The sequence below is a fragment of the Artemia franciscana genome, chromosome 9 (genome assembly GCF_032884065.1).
Source record: "Artemia franciscana chromosome 9, ASM3288406v1, whole genome shotgun sequence".
Classification (NCBI taxonomy): Eukaryota; Metazoa; Arthropoda; class Branchiopoda; order Anostraca; family Artemiidae; genus Artemia; species Artemia franciscana.
Window position 1 is genome coordinate 7,175,196 of NC_088871.1, and position 25,682 is coordinate 7,200,877.

General features: G+C 33.2%; 1 protein-coding gene across 4 annotated transcripts in view; it reads left to right on the plus strand.

Moving 5' to 3' along the window:
* Window positions 1-25,682, plus strand: part of LOC136030948 (CUGBP Elav-like family member 3-A) — a 240,021-nt gene that overhangs the window by 135,758 nt on the left and 78,581 nt on the right. For all 4 annotated transcript variants that reach the window (XM_065710072.1, XM_065710073.1, XM_065710075.1 and 1 more), the window contains 2 exons: window positions 6,284-6,332; window positions 9,835-9,963. In XM_065710072.1, coding sequence (XP_065566144.1) covers window positions 6,284-6,332; window positions 9,835-9,963 — 178 coding nt within the window. The remainder of the gene's footprint in view (window positions 1-6,283; window positions 6,333-9,834; window positions 9,964-25,682) is intronic.

Here is a 25,682-nt window from a genome sequence, read left to right on the forward strand (position 1 = left end):
CGGCATCCCCTGCAATAAAAAATGGGAAAAAAGGCGATTTTGACAATTATATTTCTGTTACAAGCTTCTCATAAGAGATCGTAGAACATGTGCTGAATAGTAGACAAACAAAACAAACGTATAGCTTGCTAACTATAGCATTTTACCAAAGTCATTCCTAATGCGAGATTTTTTATACCAGCAGGGTCGTATCCAGAGGTTTTTTTTGTGGGGGGATTACAAGAGGATTTTTTAGGGGGGGGTGTACAAAAAATTAGAAAATGCATCCAAAATTTTCTTATATTCATTTTTGTTACGTTTTTACGGGTCGGGCAAACAATTCAGGGGGGGGGGAACTCCGTGGACATGGCCTTGTATACCAGTAACCAATATGCTTCCCTTTAGCCATACTTTGATTGCGGAAATAAAAACTGTTCTTGCGTAAAACATCGTGTTTATATGTTTTCGCCAAGCCAGGTACCATTTACTATATTTAAACATGATCTTCGTAAACTGAATTACTAATCTGTTAACCAATTTGTCGATGTTGTTGTAAACCAATTTAGGAGCCAGTTTGGTAATTGGTAATAAGATTTTGATGTGTTCTAGTGATTTCAGTGGCGATAAATAAAAGAGAGGCATCTGTGCCCCTTAGCTTTGTTGCCCCATTCCTTTAGATTTGAAGAATACCTTTTTGATATTTTTATTGAAAAACTGGTTCTTTGTATTTTCACTATGACGCAGTGGTTGGGTTGACCATACCAATGGAAGAGAAGCTTATATTTAAATGCTTCGCCTATTTGTTCACTTTTGGATGTAGTTTTACGTCAATGCAAAGTTTAATAGTGTCTAAAAAAGAACTCCTTAGAAATATTGTTAAATCCTGGGAGGCATGTTATGGCTTATTTTCCCAATTCAAATGAAAATGACAAAAATGAAATTAAAACTGAAAAATGAGCCCTATAGTACCATAATGTCACAAAAACCATAATTGCAAAAATATACTAAAGAAAACTAACCCGTTTCTGTGGATGCTTGAATTATATAAGCTTATTTTAGTATTGACATAATTTTTGAAAAATTAATTTTCAATTAATTTTTGAAAAAAATTGTCTGAAAATTAAATTTCAGCTAGAGGGAGATGAACAGAGGTCTGTGGGGCAAACCATGAAGGTTTGCCCCACAGACCCCTGTGGAAGGGCACTTGCTCCCTGCCCAATAGGAAGTTACGGTCCTGCCTTGGAAGCATGTCCTCCTCGGGTGTTTTTACATTCCGTTGGTTCAGAACGTAGAGATAAAATTAAAAAAAAAAAAATTCAAATAGAAACTAATTTTCGATTTTTAACTATTATTATCCATATAGCTACATATCTATTTAGCATTGATCCGATTCCACTCCAAAGATGTTTCTAAAAGAAAGAATTATTGAAGATTCTTTAAATTATGTTTCAAAATGCAAATTGTTTATATTTGACCACTTGGAATTTGAATCGTCGTGGACAATTTTTCATAATGTATTTTAATAAGATTTTTTTCTGATGGGCATTTAAAACTTGAGTCAAAGTGACTTATCTAGAATCAAAGGAAAAAATAAAAACGTTAATTTCTAAAATTAAAACAATTACTTATAAAGCAATTTTCGATTTTGACTTTTTTTTTGTTTTTCTACATAGGAAATAGGCTCGAAAGAAGTCTTCGAAAGAAGGGGACCATTGAAAAAAGTGTCCGGTGGGTTGGTTGAACCCAACCCACCGTGAATTAGCATGAGAGGGTGGACTCTAGTTCAGCATTGTGGAGTGATATGCATGAGAGGAAAATTTTCATGCATGTCAACTTGTAGTCAACCTGCGATTGTTCCCCAGCGAGAACCTCCAACCGGTACGACTCTAGTTCGGCATTGTGAAGGGACACGTTTGCACGGAGCATAAATGGGAGACAGTAACAACGGCCATCAAAGGGGTAAACTTAACCTGGACAATCTGTCTTGGCTTTTTTCTACAATTGGCCATGACTTTGACTTTTCCCACAACTATTCCCTTTTTTTTAAATGGAGGGTGCTCCACCAGCCGAAATCCTAAAATTTTGTTGAATTTCTGAGCGCTTCTTAATCAAATATTTATATAAAATTTGTTTTACTTTTTTTTATTATAGAGCCATTTGAATTTCGTTGTTATTGTTGACCCCCTGCCAAGAAAAAAAAATATTCTGCGCAAATGTCTGCTCTTTACTTAAGGATTGACACTTTTATTTGCGTATTTTGCAATGCAAATTGTTTCTAATTGTGAATTCCGAATTTGAATTGTAATGGGCACATTTTTTAATAATTTTATCCAATGCAAATTATTTCTAGCGTCCAAAAAAGGCGAAAAATGTTCGTTTTAATTATTATATTTCAAACAATTAACTCAATAATTAAAATGTCCAAAAAGCAAAAGCCACCTAAACCTATTAGAAACAATTCATTGTTTTGAAATCAATACAGTAAAATGTCTTATGAAGCGTATGAAATTCGAAAATGTCTTTTAAACTTTTACTCAGGACAAAAAAGTTCAACTCCGACGGGGTAATTTTTAAATAAAAGGAACTTTTTGAAACATCCAGGCTCGATACTTAAAGTAAATCGAGTTTAGATGATGTCCGAAAAAGAAGAAAAAAATAATAATAAAAAGTGCAGGCTGTCCATCGAGTTTTATATCGAACACCGAGTTTAAGTTTAAAAAATTATTTATTGGTAGGAAATAAGTCCTTGACCATGTTTTTTAGGTCCCAACTAAAAGTAAATAAAATAAAATTTTAATTTTAATGATAGGCTATACAGTAGCAGGCAAGTTTTCAGGTAACGACTTAAAAATTATACATTTTCATTAATCAGATTTTTTTTCATTAAGCAAAATTCACCCTATCAATTTTTAATACTTTAATTTTTTTTATAAGTTAAAAGAAAATCCTAGTATTTTCTGTAGAACTTTCTCATTGGTATTAGTCGATCGGAAAATTCTAGGGAAAATCTGATTGGCTAAAATTACCGCTAGCTAAATCTCGGGATTAGTATACATTGTGATCCAGTATAGTCACTATATAGCATTTGTTCTTTCGGGTGGGAATTTTCTTTCGGGAATAGCTTGAATTCCATGTGTTAATGGAAAGCAAGTCTTAGAAATACAGTTTTTAAAGGTTATGCTTTATTTATCATAGCCTCAATTTAATTAAATTCTTTCAGTTTAAATCTAAGAACAGAGGGAGATATAAATCTCACGGTCAAAAAAATTAACGGGACTACGCCTACTAGAAGGGAAAGACAAAACTAAAGCGAGGCGGATACTTTGCCTGTATAAAACAAGGGCTTCTTCAACCCTAAGAAAACAAAGATAAAGACAAATAACCTAAAATCAAATAAAACCAAAATCAGTTGTTTTACTGTTCTCATTGAAGCAACTCTATTTAGCTTCTGTGGCGATCAGTCACAGTAGCTACAATTGTATAGGCCTATATAGATATTTGTTGTTTTTTTGGTTTTGGATTTTGTTTGATTTTAGGTTATTTAATTTTTACCTCTGTTTTCCTATTGTTGATGACGCCTGGTTTCATTCAGGCAAAATATCCGCGTCGCTTTAGTTTCGTCCTTTCCTTCTATTGGCCGTAATCCTGTTTGTTTCCTTCATCAAGAGATTTCTCTTTCACCCTCTTTGTTTCTGCCCCTTTCCTTTCGTCCTTTCCTTCTGTTTCCTTCATCATGAGATTTTTCTGTCAATCTCTTTGTTTAGAAAGAAAAGACAAAACTAAAGGGATACGGATATTTCGCCTGTATGAAACAAGGTTTCTTCAATCTTAAGAGAACAACGATTAAAACAAAAATAACATAAAATCAAATAAAATACAAAACGAAAACATTCTAAAATTAAATAAAAACCAAGAAATAAAGACAACTACAGCAATGTGTACAATTGTCGCTTATTATATTGCGAAATTTCAGTTTTAGTTTAAATTTATATACCAACTTTAAATAAAAGAAGAAAATGACCATTTTTTTTTACCAAGCAACCAACAAAATGAAAATAACCAAATAGTAAGGTATAATGAACTGACAGAAATTGAAAATACGGACCAATCTACTCATTTCACTACGGTAAAAAAGAGCGCACACGAGATCCTTGGGGGGTGGGTGCATTTTACTTAGGCATCGTAATATTATTTAGCGTAAAGCGTAAAACCTGTCCAAAAGACAGGATTTTTTTATGATAATATGTTAGGGGCACAAAAACTTTGCGATACTCTATTAACTAATTTGTTTTATCAAGTGTAGTTAGTGAAAATTCGGTTTAATTTTGCCCCCGAACTGGTATTCGATGCAAAACGTGCAATGCAGCTTTAGTTGTTATATTTTATTTGACAATTAGTTTTAAAATAAAGATACTGTCTTAGGAAATAAATTAATATTTCATGGATATGATAATTTAAAATATTATCTCATCTATTTATTCATATCAACTCAATCTCGAATCAGGAGATTAGCAACGTAGACTATTCGTCAGCCTGCGAAAAACTTTTGGTTTTTTAGTTCCAATGCTTTGAAGCAAATACGTAGCCCATCCTGACTGTACTGTCAGTGTAATCACCTTAGTGATCCTTGTCAAAAATTAAATAAAAAAACAAGTTTTTTGAAATGAAAGTAAGGAGCGACATTAAAACTTAAAACGAACAGAAATTACTCCGTATATGAAAGGGGCTTTTCCTCCTCGACACCCCGCTCCTTAGCAGTTCTTTCGTTAGTTGAGTTATGGTTGTGGTATATATGTTTTATCGCTCGTATAGTTGTGTTATTTTCAAATTATACTCCATAATAGAGAGGCTCCGAACACCCAGCATTGTATATTAAGCTCTGAATTTGACGTTTTTTTCTAACGTGACCAGATTCGTCCTGCGTCCTGCGCCCTTTTCATTGAATTTTTCTTCCCCCATGACATATTTCTCCAAGGAAAGATCCTCCCACATAGTCCCCTCCCCTCAACCCTACCCCCAAAACCAGAAAAATCCCCCTGAAAACGTATGTACACTTCCCAATAACCATTATTATAAGTAAACACTGGTCGAAGTTTGTAACTTGCAGCCCCTCCCCCAGGGACTGTGGGGGAATAAGTCGTCCCCAAAGACATAGTTATTATGGTTTTCTACTATGCTGAACAAAATGGCTATCTCAAAATTTTGATCCGTTGACTTTGGGAAAAAATGAGCGTGGGAGGGGGCCTAGATGCCTTCCAATTTTTTTGGTCACTTAAAAAGGGCACTAGAAATTTTCATTTCCGTTAGAATGAGCCCTCTTGCGACATTCTAGGACCACCTGGTCGATACGATTACCCCTGGGAAAAAACAAACAAAAAAAAAAACAAACAAACAAATAAACACGCACCCGTGATTTGTCTTCTGGCAAAAAATACAGAATTCCACATTTTTGTAGATAGGAGCTTGAAACTTCTACAATAGGGTTCTCTGAGACGCTGAATCTGATGGTGTCATTTTCGTTAAGATCCTACGACTTTTAGGGGGTGTTTCCCCCTATTTTCCTAAATAAGGCAAATTTTCTCAGGCTCGTAACTTTTGATGGGTAAGACTAAACTTGATGAAACTTATATGTTTAAAATCAGCATTAAAATGCGATTCTTTTGATGTAGCTATTGATATCAAAATTCAATTTTTTAGAGTTTTGGTTACTATTGAGCCGGATCGCTCCTTACTACAGTTCGTTACCACGAACTGTTTGATTTTATCAATATCCTAGGTCAATGCTCTCTATTTTCCCATTCTTTATGTAGATACTTGTATGATAACCCTTTACCGCTCAATTTGTTCATTCATTGACGCATTATAGAACCGTTTTTTTTTCGTTGGTTTCTTTTAGCTTAGTGCGAGACAAGACAAAGAGAAATGACAGAATGGATGTAAAATATACAATTTTGGCTATATATTTGCAAATTAGGGTGGGTTGGGGTGGTTGTGGTAAAGTATTTGCACAGTGTGAAGGTACAAAACAATTCTTACTGCATAATAAGCAAAATAATTATACCTAAAACATTAGGCATGCAGACAAGTTATACTTTAAACACACACCCCCCTTCCCCTGATGTGTAAATATGTAGCACAAATTTGTTTCTGAAGTATTATATTTTTATCTTACTTTGGTATATTTCATTAGGATTGAGCTTCAGAAAAACATATTAGAAGGATATTAGGTAGGGGGTATATCATACAAGTGCCTAAATGATTTTTTGTCGACAAGGAAAAACATTTACACATCTTCTTTTTTTAGATGAGTCGGCCAATTCAAGTTAAACCAGCGGACACAGACAGCAGAGGAGGTGAGTCCAGAAGTTTCTAGATTAGGATATTGATTGCGATAAACCGAAAAGATTAATAACCCTCAAGAAGCAACATTTTATTAATGCTCTTTTTATTGGGACTTAACATTGACCTGGTATTAGACGGGAGATTAGAATAAATGTGGTTAGGTGCTAGGGAGGGGATGACGAAAGCAAACGTTGACTTGAAGAAAATCAGGCCACATGTTGATTCAAATAATATTCTGGAGTACATAAAACAAATAAAGTAAAATAAAAAAATGGAAAATAATACACTTGGGGACATTGCGTCAAAGAAACAAACCTTAAGCCCCCCCCCCTAGTTAGAACTATCTGATAAAGTCTGTAGCGTAAGCTATTCAATAATGACAAATAATCTTTTTTTTGTTTTGAGCCAAAAAAAAGTGGAGCCTTATAATGAATGGTTGAAGGACTCCAAGGGTACAAGGAAGATGGTAACAAATAGTATTCTGTAGTTTATGAAGGGATTAAAATTTAAAACAAAAATAGGCCCAATTTTCTTCGACATTTCTGAGGGCCGGGTGTGTCTAACCAATGTCAAGATTGCAAAAAATTCTTTTACGTATGAGTATGATAAACCTTAAATATAAGACAATATTTGTCCTGTCGATATAATAAAAGGGACGCACAATGCCAGGGGGCGCATCAAATCATCACTGAGTGATATTTTTCTTAACAAAAACTGAACCTATGTGATTTATGTTCAAAGTACGAGGTGCACTAAAACGCCGCGCTATCTATTAACAGAAAAACGATTTTGAAACAACACAGGAATTCTATGGCCACTTATAAACTGTCAGATGTCTCCCAAGAATGGCAGCTGCGAGTTTGGTATCACCGTTCTCTTTCATTACTTTGGTTCATTAGTTGCTTTTTGTACACTGTTTCCTCTATCCCCGATATTTTTTGGGGATTTCGCTGAAAATCTTGCAAAAACGGAACGGCAAAACACTTGGGCCTAGAAACGTGAAAGCTTTAATTCCGCGTCAAAGTCAAACCTTCAACGTCAAAGCGTAGAATGCGTGGCTTTTTGGTGTAATTTTTGATACAAAATGTCAAGAATTATATCTCAAGACTCACCTACCAGAAGCAGCCGAATTTGAGCTCTGTCACTGACATTTATTGCACAATAAATGTCATATGTCAATGTCAACAAATGTCAATAAACATGTTATTGAAATAAAGGTCTTTCTTAAAACGTTTCTCATGTCCGTTCTGCAAAATCAATAGCTTCTATTTCACTATGTGAAAATACGCAATAAGTTTTTATGGAATCGTGCCAAAGAAAGTTCGAATGAAGATTAATTGCTTTTTCAATAAAGGCACTTTCTCTTTTCGTTCTGTCGTGCGGATTGTCTTTCAAAGAGAGAAACGAGACAAATATCTATTAAGTCATTTCAATTCGTGGTTGTCAAGCAATCGTATTTTTCTCTGATAAATAAACAAGAAGTGTTCAAAATACATTTGAAAACGTTGTTTAACTTCAGTAAACCGGAATAAAATACTCTGAGTGTTTGCTATTATTCGGTTTTGAGGCATAATGAGTAATTTGTAAAAAACAACTTAACATTTTTTTTTATTACTGCCCACATATTTGCCAGACTCGGTTCTATTTCACTGTTTTTGTGAGCATATGTCAAAACAATTCTGTGTGGAATCAAACCAGGTTCGTTAGTAGACTTGTAAGCTAAAACAACTCCTGGGATTTCAAACATCGCAGTTGACTGGCCCAAATGATAGGTTTTTAATTCTAATAAAAACATGAGACTGTAACTTAAAATAAACATATATTAACCACCTAATTGGGATAAGTACGCCGTTTTGCTCCAGACAATAACAAAAATAACTACCTCCAGCCCATCCTGGGAATCCACAAGTCTGACAGAATTACGAAGTCCTCCATATGATACAGAACGAAGCAGGAAAGCAGCCATTGATAGCTCAGAAAGTTCTAAGTAGCAGATGGTGATATCGGGGTCGCATGGTCGTATGGGTAATGGCATGCTACTATATTATGTTCAATGCTGGGTCTCCGAAAGGGATGTACTGTAGAAAGTGACGCTTGGATGATGCCTAGATAAGGATGCTACAATGGTGGGGACATCTTCGGAAGATCTGTGGTATTGGAAGCTCTGCAGATTGTCGTGGAGAAGTACTTTTGTCCGTTTTAGTGCCAACTGACGTGGGAGGAAGTAAGTCTACGTTTAAGTAAGTTTTGTTCTGAGCACGATGATATGTAGATCAAATCGACCTTATAATATCATAGCTCACAAGAAACTTAATTTCTTAAACATTCTTAAGCATGCCTTAATACAGATTATCTAGGAATTTACACATTAGCTAACTTATTGAATGGCAGAAGAAGCCAGATTTAACTTCTAAGAAAAAAACCAGGGAAGAAATGATTTGCAGAGAGCAAAAAGGAGAAAGGCTTCTGTGGAGGTAGTGAGGCTCAGAGTTGAAGCTAAGTTTGGCTGGCCATCATTTCATTAGCTATGATCAGTTGTTAATCGTATACTTTATACTGTAAGCACGATTTGCTAAACAAGTTGTACTTGCATTTTCTTTGCATAATTTGCTAAAAAACATTGTACAATTTGCACTTTTCAATTTGCACTTGGATTTCCCTTGATTATTACATGAATAGGTATTTGCATAAGCCTTAACGTTAGAGCAAGGCAAACCCCTTGGGATTACAATAGATGAGAAAAAATACAAACTTACAAAAATACTGAGAAAAAAAAGATTGCTTTGATTGGTATATCTTTACGCAGGATAATCGAGACGAATCTCCTTTGACCAATTGAGTTGGTTATTCCACCTTATTTGATCTATTTATGTTGGTGAAGTATTTTATAATATAGTTAAAAAGGGGATGGGCGCTAACCAACGATGTTCAGGTCGTTGAGACCTCTTTTTATGAGTGACAACATAGAAGTAATACATCATTTTGGCTATAAAGAATTTTACAGGTCCAAAGTCTTTTACTTTGAGTGAAAACTTTGTATTTACCAGTGAAATTATTCGAATCCTAGCAGAGAAACATGTACAAGTACATAGAAGTATTTAAAATAGATACACATTATAAAACGTCAATGATGCTATTACAGTTCTCGAACTTATTTTACTTTGGAATGTGACCTGGTTTACTTTTTTTCTATGTCTCTTAGACATTAGTCTCAATATCAAAGGTCTTTGAAAAGTTTAAAATGTCCAGAATAATCGTCAAATCTAAATTCTAGAGTAAGGATTTCTAGTCCAAAGTGCACATGCAGAATCATCTTAAAGTTTTCTACAAAATGGAAAAGATTTTAACAGAGAAACTTCATTTCAAGCTTACCAAAATGTTTCATTGTTTGCTTTCTTCGGACATAGTAGAGGCAATATTTTTCCAAGGTCTTTTCCAAGGACCAAATTTAAAGAATATTCTCAGAGCTTATCTCTTTTTTTGGTTCATTAATTCTTCTTCTTTTTCCCTCAGAGGACCGAAAATTGTTTGTTGGCATGCTTAGTAAGCAGCAGACAGACGAGGACGTTAAACAGATTTTTCAACCATTTGGTTCTATTGAAGAGTGTACAATTCTAAGGGGACCTGACGGACAAAGTAAAGGTACGTCGTACTTCCCTTTTTCTTCAAAAATGTCTACCAAAGCCATTAAACGAACAATTAAAGTTATTGTTAGGTCCAATTACTATTCTATTATTCAACCGTCCAAAACCGAAATACATTTTACTGCAGTAGTGTGCATCTTATGATATTAAATAAAAAAACAAGTTTTTTTAACTGAAAGTAAGGAGCGACATTAAAACTAAAAACGAACAGAAATTACTCCGTATATGAAAGGGGTTGTTCCCTCCTCAAAGTCCCGCTCTTTGCGCTAAAGTTTGACTCTTTCTCTCAATTCTACTTTATAAAACAGTAAATAACTTTAGCGTAAAGAGCCGGACGTTGAGGAGGGAACAGCCCTTTTCATACACTGAGTAATTTCTGTTCGTTTTAAGTTTTAATGTCGCTCCTGAATTTCAGTTAAAAAACTTGTTTTTTTTTTATTTAATTTCTGAACGTTTTTGAATTAATGCATGTTTGATTTTGGCTCTCCGCAAATGAATAATTATAATGAAGTTTGCGTATTTATTTTTTTTTTGCTAAAAAAAAAGCTTTTTTTTTGCTTTCTCTTAGTTTTGATGAAACAATTTTGAGAAAAAGGGTGGGGAAGGAGGCCTAGTTACCCTCCAATTTTTTGGTTACTTAAAAAGGCAACTAGAGCTTTTAATTCTTTACGAACGTTTTCATTAGTAAAAAATATACGTAACTTAAGAATTAACTTACGTAACGAAATTTTATATTCTTACATTTTTATTATGTATATGAGAGGGTTTGCCCCCCCTCCGTTAATACCTCGCTCTTTACACTAAAGCTTTAATTTTGTCCCAAGTCTTTAAGATTGACCTTTGAATCACAAAGGCTGTAGAATAAATAGTTGAAATTACTAAAAAAGCTTTAGCGTAAACAGAGAGGTATTTAGGAAGAGATGAACCCTCCATATGCATAATAATCTCTGTTCTTTTTTAGTCTTAATTCTGGTCCTTACTGTCAGTGGAAAAACTTTTTCACATTTATTTTTTCATTGTTTTTTTTTAAAAAATAGTGCTAAAAGATCCTGCGCCAGCCTTCATGGAATTTCTCTTCTCCCATGAAAAATTTCTCCAAGGGAAGATCTTCCTAAGTATCCCCCTCCCCTCAACTCCCCCCTCCCAACCAAAAAATCCCCCTGAAAAGGTCTGTACACTTCCAAATAACCATTACTGTATGTAAACGCTGGTCAAAGTTTGTAACTTGCAGCTCCTCCCCTGGGGACTCTGGGGGAGTAAATCAGCCCTAAAGACATAGTTGTTATGTTTTTCGACTATGTTAAACAAAATGGCTATCTCAAAATTTTGATCTGTTGACTTTGGGAAAAAATGAGCATGGGAGGGGGCCTAGGTGCCCTCCAATTTTTTTGGTCACTTAAAAACGAAACTAGAACTTTTAATTTCCGTTAGAATGAGCCCTCCCGTGACATTCTAGGGCCGCCTGGTCGATAGGATCACCCCTGAAAAAAAAAACAAACAAACAAATAAACACGCACCCATGATCGGTCTTCTGGCGAAAAATACGTAGTTCCACGTTTTTGTAGATAGGAGCTTGAAACTTCTACAGTAGGGTTCTCTAATGCGCTGAATGCGATGGTATGATTTTTGTTAAGATCCTGTAGCTTTAAGGGGGCATTTCCCCCTAAATAAAATAAAAATGTATAATAAATATCTGATTATTTTGATGCATCTATTATTATCAAACTTCTGTTTTTTAGAGTTTCGTTTACTATTGAGCCGGGTCGCTCCTTACTACAGTTCGTTACCACGAACTGTTTGATAAAACTTACGAGCTATACACAAAATGTTCTTAGATAGGCCTACTAGACTTGTCCGTCTAGATTAGTCGTTCCACATTAGTCACACCCGTTCATCGTTTGACTTATTAGTTAAACACTATTCAGAAATGAGGACCAATGTACCTGACTTGCAAAAACACGTCACAAAAATAGACCAATGGATATAAAGTGACTTTTTAATATAAAAACATTGAACAGCAATTATACATTTTCTCTCTGATATACCCATGTACATGAAGCAAGCGAATAAATAGCCACAAGAGAAATCTACTCCACTTCCAACGAAACTTTAGAGTATTACTCTCTAAATTTGGTGTAGGGCAGGGCAGCATTTCGTTTGAATTATAATAGGTCGAAATGGAAACGATTTCAAATATAGATTACTGCGAAAAAAAACGAGCGAAAATATTTAAGATTCATTTTAAATACGTTCAAGACGACACGGGTTTTTTCAACTTTTTCTTTATTCAACTTAAACAATACAAAACAATATTATGTCCCAACAGAGATCTCGTACGTCAGGCTATACATGACATTTGAAAAAAAAACGACAAAATATAAAATAACATTTGATTTAAAAAGAAATAACCAAAGAAATAAGGATGAGCTTAAACCAGTGGAAAAAACGAACGAAAAAATAAAAGGAGATATTTCGCCAAGGATCTCCGCTAAATTGTCTTCAGTGTTTTAGCAACTGAGTACGGCTTGGCGGAGGTCTTTGCCGTAGGCCTTTGCCTGGTGTATGCATTTTTTAAACACAGATAAGAAAACCCAAGAATTTGAAAACTGATCAAGAAAGAATTACTAGAAATATACGAAATTGCTACCTTACAATACTTGATATCAAAAAACGAAATCATGATACTTATATTGTCAAAGATTTAACGATATAGCTTTTGAAGGAAATTGTACTCGGGACTCCTATTTCTTAAATTTCAGACGATGAAAAAGGATAAAAAATCTCTATCATATATTAGAACTCACGGCTCTGGTGTTGACAATATGAATTGGATTTCTTAGAATTGAGTTTCTTCCCTTGAATTCAGTTAAAGAGGAATGTTTCAAACTCGGAAAGCTTTCCGGTGTTTCTTTTGAGTAGGGAATAGTGACTTTTTATAACGAAAAACAAAAATAATGCATGTGACATATGCTAAGGGAAGGCTCATCTGCAATAATTTGTTTTGGGATGTGGGTCATATTTCGAGGAGGAGATCCCTCCAATAAAAATAAGGGCAAAAAGTTAAATTACACAAAAAGTAAAAAAAAAAAAAATATGGAAAATTGCAAGAATTCAAAATCACAGGCAAGAAAAAAAATATACAAGTCATTTAGGAAACGAAAGAAGTTTATAAAACTATCAAAAATAATATATATATATGTATATATATATATATATATATATATATATATATATATATATATATATATATATATATATATATACTAGCTGTTGGGGTGGCGCTTCGCGCCACCCCAACACCTAGTTGGTGGGGGCGCTTCGCGCCCCCCCCAAGCCCCCCCGCGCGCGTAAGTCGTTACGCGCCATAATAGTTACGCGCCATTGTAGTTGTGTCCCTATGTCCCACCTGTGAATATAGATATATATATATATATATATGGTTTTAACTACGTAAAACTTGCGAATATACAACATTCTTTGCTGTCCCATTGTCTTTGCATATAAATAGATTGTCAGGTTATCCCCCTGTTTCCCCCGGTGTCCCCGTTGTAGTTGTGTCCCTGTGTCCCGGTCGTCATTTATATTCCCTGTGTCCCGGGTCCCGGTCATCATTTGTATCCCGGTGTCCCGGTCTGTATATACATTCGTTTTTTAGTTTTGTTTTTCTCCTTTATTTTTTTCCTTTTTTTTTCTTTTTTAGCTTATTTAGATTTTTAGATTTTTTAGTTTTTTTTATTAGTTTTTAGTTTTTATTTCTTTTTAGTTTTTTTGTCCCGGTCGTCATTTATATCCCCCTGTTTCCCCCGGTGTCCCCGTTGTAGTTGTGTCCCTGTGTCCCGGTCGTTATTTATATTCCCTGTGTCCCGGTCGTCATTTGTATCCCGGTGTACCGGTCTGTATATACATTCGTTTTTTAGTTTTGTTTTTCTCCTTTATTTTTTTCCTTTTTTTTTCTTTTTTAGTTTATTTAGATTTTTAGATTTTTTAGTTTTTTTATTAGTTTTTAGTTTTTTTTTTCTTTTTAGTTTTTTTGTAGTTTTTACCTTCTTTTTAGTTTTGTTAATTTTTTTTTTTACTTGTGTCCTGGTCGTCATTTATACTCCCTGTGTCCCGGTGCTTTGTTGATTGCTAATCGAACATTCCTTTTGTCCTGGTCGCTTTCTCTTTGAGTGTCGTCATTTATTTTTTTCTTTTTTAGTTCTTTTAGTTTTTACCTTTTTTAGTTTTTTTTTAGTTTTTAGTTTTTTTAGTTTTTTACCTTTTTTTAGTTTTTTTAGTTTTTTAGCTTTTTTATTTTTTTTATTAGTTTTTAGTTTTTTTGTAGTTTTTGCCTTTTTTTTTAGTTTTTTGTCCTGGTCGCTTTCTCTTTGAGTGTCGTCATTTATTAGTTTTTTCCTTTTTTTTTTAGTTTTTTATTGGTTTTTACCTTTATTTTAGCTTATTTTTCAGTTTTTTCCTTTTTTTTAGTTTTTTTTTATTTTTTATTTTTTTAGTTTTTTTACCTTTTTTTAGTTTTTTTAGTTTTTTTAGTTTTTTAGCTTTTTTACTTTTTTTATTAGTTTTTAGTTTTTTTTTGTAGTTTTTGCCTTTTTTTAGTTTTTTCAGTTTTTTTTTTAGTTTTTTATTGGTTTTTACCTTTATAGTTTTTTTAGTTTTTTAGCTTTTTTATTTTTTTTATTAGTTTTTAGTTTTTTTTGTAGTTTTTGCCTTTTTTTAGTTTTTTCAGTTTTGACGTCACCTAATCCAGTTTTTTCAGGTGACGTCACCTGACACATCCATCCACACATCCATCCACACATCCACAGACAGACAACTTATTTTTATATATATAGATATATATATATATATATATATATATATATATATATATATATATATATATAGCATTTGTTTAATTTGATCTAAATATATTCTATATAAAAATAAAAATTTTTAATATATGCTACATATAAAAATTATGTAAATACATGTAAAATGAAAACATTAGATATGTTAAAAATAAAATAAAATAAGAGAAAATGGACTGGTCATTCGATAGTACCTTTTGCTGTGGCCTTTTGCCGATAGTTTTGTTTTGCTTGATGGGATAAATTATTATTATAATTTTCCCAGAATTCTTCCGTGAGGACTTTCAAATTGCCGCTGCCAAAAAAAAATGTCTGAAAATCTTCGGTTTCTTGTTGATACTAAGCTTTTTGTGAAACTGAACAGAATCTGATCCATGAGAGTCTCGAGATTTCAAGACATTGATAATCTTTATGTGTTTCTATATACTTTTATATTGAGAGACAAAGCTGAGAAAAATTAAATTCTCTATTCAAGTGCCAAGAGCATCAAAATTAAAATAGTCCTTGCCCACCTGGACCCGTCTCAACTCTATTCATGACTGATAACCATGATTTCGTTAGATGTGTCTGTTGGTTGTTTCAAGATTATGAAGTTTTTAAGTTTTTACCACACTTTGGTACTTTGGTTGCATATGCTGATGATGTTCTGCTTCTTAGCCGGACAAAACATAGTCTAATTACCAACTTTGACCGGCTTTCAGCCGCACTATCCACAGTAGGCCATTCAGTTAATGCCTACAAATGTGAGTATTTGTGTTTTGGGAGTCCTCCACCAGCATCACCTCTTTGCTTGGGTTCTTCAACTATACCATGCTCAGCAAGTATTAAATGGTTGGGTCTCTCTTTTTCCACGTCACTTTCGTCTACTTGTTCAGCTATTACGTCCAGTGTGCTGAAAAGTATGCGGGTTGGTTACGAAAAAATTTCACCAAATCGTGATCGGTATAACCGAAAAGGACAATGCCGTCTTTATTCTAGTTTTCGTGCCCCTGCTGTTTTTTATCTTTCTGGTTTTGCTTTCCTCCCTCGCAAGAAGGATACAAAGAAAATACGCTCAGGATATTTTAAGTATTGCAAGTATTTGCTGCGTCTGCCTCGGTGGTATCAGAATCATGCAGTCGTTTCTAAATTTAACATCGTTGATGCGCCCTCGCGACTGAAACATTTGTCTAAAGATATATCTCTTAAAACTCAGCAAATGATTGGTGTTTTTGACCCCCCCTTTGGCCATTTTTTGAACTGAGGTAATTTATTTATGTTTTATGTTGTTATGCTGTCATGTTATTTTTGTTGTTATGTTTTTTCTTGTTTTTTTTTTTGTGTGTTTACTCCACAGTTTAATATATTTTGTGGGCTATAAAAAATTATCATTATTATTATTACTTTAAACAGTGTTGCTACGGTAGACCGTGAAAATAAATAAGCAAAACTAATTGGTTCAATTTGACAGTGTTTTTCGTCCGTAAAAGTTCAAACGTTAACAACCTGGTGATTCCCAGAAATAACTAAAACTGATAAAGAAAGCTACACTTCATTCTTAAGTTGTATAGTGTTGTACATGTTTACTTAAGTATATATTTTTTAATTTCCTAAGACATATATGGTTGTGTAACGTTTCCATTTAATGAATTTTAAACAGTCAAATTTATTTTCACCGTCCTTAGTATTTTAACATCTTTAGGATACCCGCTGACATTAAGAGCTGTACCCATATCCAATCCAGTAATAGTAGCAGCAGAATTCCTCCGAACAACTTCGCTGAAAGAACTTAAAAAAAGTCCATTTTAGATAGTGGAACTCATTTCTTTCTCCTCTAGTGTTGGCAACTATGAGATGAGTTTTATCAGCTTTAATTTCCTGATGTTAATTATTTTAAAGAAATTTTGAAAATTTCTGAACTTTTCCATTGTTTTCTTTTTTCATGAATTCAGTTCATACAAAGACTCCTTCCAACGTCTCTCCCTATTGTTTAAAGGATAAGGGACATTCTTGTATATTTCCAGAAACAACTAATTTAAAAAGTTTTTTTATATATGTTTTAAACCATTCTTCAAACACAATTCTTCATCAGTTCACAAAATATTGCAACATACATAGATCATCGCATATATACCCCCTCTTCTGTTTTTTCGCGGTAGATGTTGGTAAGTGCGAGATGAAATTTGTCAGATTTAGTTTCCTTATGTAAATGGATTAAATGAATTTCGAAAATTTTTGAACTTTTACATTTTGTTCAAGAACTGAACTTCTAAAGATGAACAGATTATCAAACGTATAAAAACTCCTGCAAACGTTCTTGCTGAGGGTTTACCGACTTTCAGAAAATTATGTACACCTTGTGGCAGTTGCCAAGTTTGGTGCAAGTGTCTCAAGTGTGGCAGAACTGTGACAAATGTTGTGGGAACCCTTCCTTTCATGGTGGAGCTGTGCCATGCTTGGAAAGCATGGCACTCCAAGATGTCCATGTGGTTCTCACAGCATTGTTATTAGGAAAAACGACAATCTTTGTTAAAGTGTTTCTTTTCAGTTTGGCTTTGTTTGCTTAAAAAGTACCTAGCTATCATATGGTAGTTAACTAACAGCTGTAAAAAACACATAAAAACCCCTTTAAATAAATTCTAACTGTTCTGAGTTGCTTACAAGGTCACTCCTCCTTGAGCGGCTTTCACACTACGCACGTAACTCGTCATACTAAGTGGCTAAGCTACGTTACGCTTAATGTAATTTTCACACTTAAGTACTCTCCCAATAGGTTAACGTAATAACCCAAGCACCAATCAAAATCATAGTCTAAAATCGTAACAATCGTTATAAGCAAAGGCGGTAAAAATTTAAAATATGGAATGCAGCAAAAGATTCAAGCTCTGGTCTAGCTTGAAAAGCTTTCTAGGAAAATGTGGTTAATTTCTTTTCAAAGTTTATTGACTGCTCATCTAGGGATTCTATTTTGCTGCAACTACGTTGAGTTTTTCATAGCATAACATAAACATACGTAATATAAAATCAAACAGTTCGTGGTAACGAACTGTAGTAAGGAGCTACCCGGCTCAATAGTAACCAAAACTCTAAAAAATGGAATTTTGATACCAATAGCTACATCAAAAGAATCGCATTTTAATGCTGGTTTTAAATATATAAGTTTCATCAAGTTTAGTCTTACCCATCAAAAGTTACGAGCCTGAGAAAATTTGCGTTATTTTAGAAAATAGGGGGAAACGCCCCCTAAAAGTCATAGAATCTTAACGAAAATCACACCATCAGATTCAGCGTATCAGAGAACCCTACTGTAGAAGTTTCGAGCTCCTATCTACAAAAATGTGGAATTTTGCATTTTTTGCCAGAAGGCAGATCACGGATGCGTGTTTATTTGTTTTTTTGTTTTTTTGTTTTTTTTTTTTTTTCCCAGGGGTGATCGTATCGACCCAGTTGTCCTAGAATGTTGCAAGAGGGCTCATCCTAACGGAAATGAAAAGTTCTAGTGCCCTTTTTAAGTGACCAAAAAAATTGGAGGGCACCTAGGCCCCCTCCCACGCTAATTATTTTCCCAAAGTCAACGGATCAAAATTCTGAGATAGCCATTTTATTCAGCGTAGTCGAAAAACCTTATAACTATGTCTTTGGGGACGACTTACTCCCTCACAGTCCCCGTTGGAGGGGCAACAAGTTACAAACTTTGACCTGTGCTTACATATAGTAATGGTTATTGGGAAGTATACAGGCGTTTTCAGGAGGATTTTTTTTTGGTTTGGGGGAGGGGTTGAGAAGAGGGGGATATGCTGGGGGAACTTTCCTTCGAGAATTTGTAATGGGAGAAGAAAATTTCCATGAAGGGAGAGCAGGATTTACTAGCATTATTAAAAAAAAAATAATTAAAAATAAAAGTGAAAAAGCTTTTTCAGCTGGAAGTAAGGAACAGCAATAAAACTTAAAACAAACAGAAATTATTACCCATATAAGGGGCTCACCTCCTTCTAATACCTCGCTCTTTACGCTAAAGTATTTTCAGTAATTTCAACTACTTATTCTACGGCTTTTGTGATTCAGGGGGTCATTCTTAATGAATTGGGATAAAATTTAAGCTTTAGTGTAAAGAGCGAGGTACTGACGATGGGGCGAATCCCCTCATATATGTAATAAAAACATGAGAATACAAAAGTTCTTTATGTAAGCTAATTTATAAGTTACGTAAATCTTTTACCAATAAAAAGATTCGTAAAAAATTAAAAGTTCTAGTTGCCTTTTTAATTAACCAAAAAATCGGGGGGCAACTAGGCTTCGTCCCCCGCTCTTTTTTTATCAAAATCATTCGATCAAAATTATGAGAAAGCCATTGAGCCAAAAAAAAAAAATATGCAAATTTCGTTTTGATTATTCCTCTGCGGAGAGCCAAATTCAAAACATGCATTGATTCAAAAACGTTCAGAAATTAAATAAAAAAAACAAGTTTTTTTAACTGAAAGTAAGGAGCGACATTAAAACTTAAAACGAACAGAAATTACTTCGTATATGAAAGAGGCTGCTTCCTCATCAACGCCCCGCTCTTTACGCTAAAGTTTTTTACTGTTTTAAAAAGAAGAATTGAGAGAAAGAGTCAAACTTTAGCGTAAAGAGCGGGGCGTTGATGAGGAAGCAGCCTCTTTCATATACGAAGTAATTTCTGTTCGTTTTAAGTTTTAATGTCGCTCCTTACTTTCAGTTAAAAAAACTTGTTTTTTTTATTTAATTATATACAGAGCCTGAGCTTTTTTGGCACGGCCTAGGTTGTGAACAAAATTTCGTAAGACTGCATAATGTAACCCGAAATAGAGCATAAACGGTTTTCCGGCTTAGTGTGAAAGAAACTTCTCCTTTCCTTCTTGAACTAAACCCAATTAGTGAGTTTCTGAACCTGGATTAGTTTAACAAAATTGGGGTTCCTCAAAACCAATCTAACGAGAAATTTATACTGCGAAAATTATATGACAAACATTAATTTATATTTCGAAATTTATCCGAGAAAATTATGATATATTGAGAATGTTTCATATTTCATAATTTTTCAAACTTGAGAAAGTTTCATACCTGTTTCCTTATTTTGCGCCTAAAAGGAATATCACTTATGCAATACTAAAATTGTTGCAGTCTGGCTTCTTTTCTTTGGGAATCTTTTTGATTAACTTTTTGTTGCCTGAGTTAATAGGTCAATGAAAAGGTTAGTTAAGGAATATAAGCAGTATTTGTTAAGCAAAGGGAAGGGGAGTTTTGCCCTGCAAAGAAAAAAAACACGATACCTAACCTTCCATTTGCTAATGTTCAATGTGAGTAGCCTAAGCCGAAATTAAAGGGAAAGATGTGATTTAGGAAAGTAGGAAGTATATGTTGAATAAAAGAATATTTCTATTAATATTTATTCAAAAAGTTTTTTTGAAAAAATAATCAGACAGAACAAAGGGGAAAATCCAAAGCAAAGAAAGAATTTTTTTTAATGTAACGCACGCAACCCACATTGATAAATACTATTGAAGACAAAAACGACGAATATAATACCAGAACTTCAAAGGAATTGATCACTGGGGGGACTGGGGCCTAAAGACGGCTTTTCCTTCAAAAACTGGCATTGCGAACAAATACTTGTGTTTCTACAAAAATAATGAAATGATCTATGTTAGACTGTCGCAAGTAAAGTTTTATGATTTTTCCCTTTATAATATTTTCAGTCACAACTTTATGGATTATAGCAAAAATCTGTCATAATATTTCTTGTATTTTCTTTCTTTCTTATAATAAAAATTACGAATCTATAAAGGAAAATGTAGACTCTGTTTGTGAAAAGGAAAAAAAAAAGATTGTTTTTTTTTCTGGAATGATTTTTGATGTTTTACATTATGATTCATTTCCCAATCATTGGTACAACTCCCATTTTTGTATAAAAAGTTTCTTCTTCGTTGTTTGAAAAACAAGTTTTAATACTTATTATACAGAGGCAGTAAAATGCCACAGTATATTGCTTGCATTTGTTTAATAGTTTTTTTCTTTCCCTGATATATATATATATATATATATATATATATATATATATATATATATATATATATATATATATATATATATATATATATATATATATATATATATATATATATATAAATAGCGACGAAGACCACACTGCCTTTCCATCACAAACACCAAAAACAAGAAGAACAATAGGGAATTTCTCAAGACAGTGGGAAACAAATTAGAATGAAGATTTCGGCCCTACGTTCAAGGGCCGTCCTCAGCAATACAAAAATATATAAGAAAAACAACTTGCAAGAAGATAAAATTAATAAAACTAAAACGAACAGTTTTTAAAACAGTCCCAGCATCCTTACCTCAGCGAAGTTCAACCAGGACTGATAAATAAATTGTGATGAAACGAGGCAATTCATTGAAATGAAAGAGAATAATTTAAAAACACGTTTTTAATGCCAGCCTAGCTTGTTTCACTGCTTATTTCATAGGTCTATTTGTGACAAGCTCTGTGTTAATATCTATTGGTTTTTTATAATATTTCGTAAGGTCATTTTTAATTAAATTTGTGTATAGAGCATTCAGTGAATATTCTCCTAAATTCCCATTTAAGGAAATATTATTATTAATCTTAAGTCTGGTATTAATTGCTTCTCGAACCACTTGCTTTATGCCTAGATCATTAATAGCAATGGCGGATTCTTCAAAAAGTATTTTGTGGCTAGGATTTTCTAAAACATGGTTGCTTAAAGGAGAATCAAAAGAAACAGAAGTAATATTAGAATTCAGAGCTTTGGTGATATCATCCTTATGTTGTAAACGTTTCACGAATTTCTGGTGGGTTCTCCCTACATAGAATTTGCCACAGTCGCATGGTATTTGATAGACACCTCTTTGGCGAGTAACTGGAGTCTTAGGGACCCAACATATATATACAATACATATATATAGTCTTATGGAGTCTATATATATATATATATATATATATATATATATATATATATATATATATATATATATATATATATATATATATATATATATATATATATATATATATATATATATATATATATATATATATATATATATATATATATATATATGGAGTCTTAGGGATCCATATATATATATATATATATATATATATATATATATATATATATATATATATATATATATATATATATATATATATATATATATATATATATATATATATATATATATATATATATATAATATAAACAGGTGCAGGGCCTTGGGTCCCTTTACAAGATCCTAAATTTGTAAGAATTTCTGGGCACGTCTTAACCACACTATTAAATAATTTTTTTTTCGATTTTTGGGGCCTAGAAAAATGCATACATGCCTTGTCGGGCTGCATAGGCTACTAGATACCAAAACAAAAGAAAGTTTTGATTTAACAACTCCACAAAGACAAAACATAAATAAAACATACTCCTTTCGAATATCGTCCACCCAAAAACGATCCTTAGATCTAGCAGCTCCACAATGAACATGAACATAAACAAAACATACTCCTCTCAAATCTCACCCAGCCAAAACTATTCTTGGATCTGGCAGCTTCACAATGAACAAGAACATAAGCCAAACATACTCCTCCCGATTCTCGTCCACCCACCCCGACCAACTAGCAAAATAAGAAACGAGGGAATCTGAGAAATCACAAACAATAAAACTTGAGTGCTTTACTACTTTAATTTAAGGCTCTGTTCTTTTTTTCTGTAGAAACGATATTCCGGCAACACTGGAATCGCTTGATATAACAAACGAGAATGCGAAAATGGAGCAGAACTAATTTCTAACTTAAATTTTACAACAGCTTCGTTAAGACCAAGCTACTTCACGATAAGAGTCCGAAGTACCGTTAGGTCTTTTTGATTCAATGATTCGATTTGATTTCTGTGTTCGATTCAAAACACTGTGCTTGAAATGAACTTTAAGCGCGGAAAAAACAGTAAATGATAAAAAAAAATATTTTCACCAATTTTTCAAAATTGTTAAACATTAGCCCTAAACAGGAAATATAAAATGTGTGTTGGTTAAGATTGAAAATATTTATCTCATTCAATATCGCTAGTGATTTCAGGCTAATAAAATCTGTTAACTGACAAAAAAGTTAGGAATTGAATTTAATCTGTTGCTGTCACATTAATGAACCGCCAAGCTAGAAACACCAGAAAAGGGAGCTCTTTATGAAAAATCAAATTTTTGTAAGTAGACTTTTTCATATGACTATACATTATATTGCAAAAACTCACAAGTCACAGCAATACACAACAAAAAAAACGCCAAAAATCAAAACACAACTTCAAATAATATAAACAAAAACCACAACGAGCTGGACATTTTTATACGATAGTAACAACCATGACAAATTTGAACGCATATAAGCCTCAGTAAACTATCCCCTTAAAAAATCTAATAATATGTGCTATTTTGGATTGTAAAAAAAACTAAAAAAACAAAACAAAAAATATTTGGTTAGAATTTGTGTTCTCATTTACAGTCCAACAGTTCAAGAATCAAATCTTTAAAGTAACGGTATTTTGCAAATCTTTGGAGAGTGGAAAAGGTGAAGTGATACAGTCCATTGTTTCTAATAGTGAGAATTATAATATGAAATTATTTTGAACATAATCTCTTAAGAAATCGCACAAAAAGCAAATCAAGAAATAAAGTAAAATGAAAAAGGTACACAGACGAAGTTCTATGTCCTTATATAAATATAAACTCGCAAAAAAAAAAAATTGAAACACTTTATCCTTTTTATTAGCTCATTTGACATTGAAAATCAAATATACTATATTATCTACAAGTATAGTCGATTTCTAACTTGCCTTAAGTCTTGATTTGCAAACAGTACCACCCTCCCAACCAAGTAAATTTTCTATATTTCCTCTGCTACAACTACATACTGAAGTGGTTATAGGCCTTGATCTATCGATTAGAAACGTTTATAAAACCCTTTCCAATTCTCTATCATATTTTCAATGGTCTTTTATTTATTTCACTACTTCTTGCAGTTTAAAGATATACCTCCTCTCTGACTTTCTGGAACGTTAAGGGCGATTTAGGAAAAAAGTATTTACACTTTTATTTTTTCATTTTGTGCTCCAATTGTGCTAGATTCCGTGGCACAAAAGAGGATAAGCGCGAGAAAAGAGGCAAACCACATAACTCGTGGTTACTTTTTCTTTTTAATCCTTGGACACTGAAAACCAAGACACCAAATCTTATATACAAAGTAGAATTTGTTACTTTTGAATTTAACCATTTAAGATTAAAAGAAAAAAAAAGTATAAAAAAGAAACATATAAAATATATCTCATATATTTAAAATATATTCTGTATATTTAAAATATATAAAATATACTTATATATTTCCTTATATATAAAAAATATCCATATTTTAAAAGAATTATATGTATTCTTTAAGTTAGAACTAAAAAGTCTTTAGCTGATTCTAAGGTTTATTGTTTTAGTCCATGTTTAATCGATTCGTGACCTCTAAGAAACCGCTTCTGATTTCTTCCAGGATTTTACTTATCCCCCTCTCGGAAATTTAGGCTTCCTCGAAATGAATTTATATTTAAGTGTCTAGCTTCATAGGCAATTTAGGGAAAAAAGAATGTTTTCTGACATTTCTCATTTGGCCCCAATTGCGCAAGAATCCCTGATGCAAGAAAGGAAAAACACAAAAGGAGAAATGCCTGTACCAACAATTTTTCTCCAGGGATTTGAAATACCCAAGACATCCACTAAAGTTACAATCTTTGTTTGAAGGGGCCATCTCACTGCGAGTTGGAAGGAGGCCAAAAGTCAGAAAAATGACCTTCGAGTGTAATTTATCTCCGCTTGTTAGAAAGCGACATTCTTACTGGGATAAATACAAAATGAATAGTAAAAATCAATGCTTCTTGGGGTATGGAACTTTCAAGGCTACTTAAGAAAATATAAGGAACCTTTCAAGGCCTTAAGTAGCCTTTCAAGGGTACTTAAGAAACTTAAGTGTGAAAAGGGGTTTTTGCTTCATAAAACTTAATTCAGAGGGATAGATTGAAAACCTGTTTAAAGTTTAACTGCCCCTTATTTAAATAACTATTTAGCTATTTCGTTCAAAGATGTACACAGTATTTTTTGGGGGGGGGAGGCTAATATAAAAGCCCAAAAAATCAAGCCCAAGGCTAATATATCAACGCCCCGCTCTTTACGCTACAGTTTGACTCTTTCTCTCAACTCCTCTTTTTAAAAAAGTAAAAAAAACTTTAGCGTAAAGAGCGGGGCGTTGATGAGGAAGCAGCCCCTTTCATATACGAAGTAATTTCTGTTCGTTTTAAGTTTTAATGTCGCTCCTTACTTTAAGTTAAAAAACTTGTTTTTTTTCTGAACGATTTTGAATCAATGCATGTTTTAACTTTGGCTCTCCGCAGAGTAATAATTAAAACGAAATTTGTATATTTATTTTTTTTGGCTAAATGGCTTTCTCATAGTTTTGATCGAATGATTTGAGAAAAAAAGGAGCAGGGGAGGAAGCCTAGTTGCCCTCTGATTTTTTGGTTACTTAAAAAGAATTTTGATCTGTTGACTTCGGGAAAATAATTAGCGTGGGAGGGGGCCTAGGTTCCCTCCAATTTGGTCACTTAAAAAGGGCACTAGAACTTTTCATTTCCGTTAGAACGAGTCCTCTTGCAACATTCTAGGACCACTGGGTCGATAGGAACACCCAGGGAAAAAAAAAAAAACACGCATCCTATTTTCTAAAACGATGCAAATTTTCTCAGGCTCGTAAATTTTGATGGGTATAACTGATCTTGATGAAACTTACATATTTAAAATCAGCATTAAAATATGATTC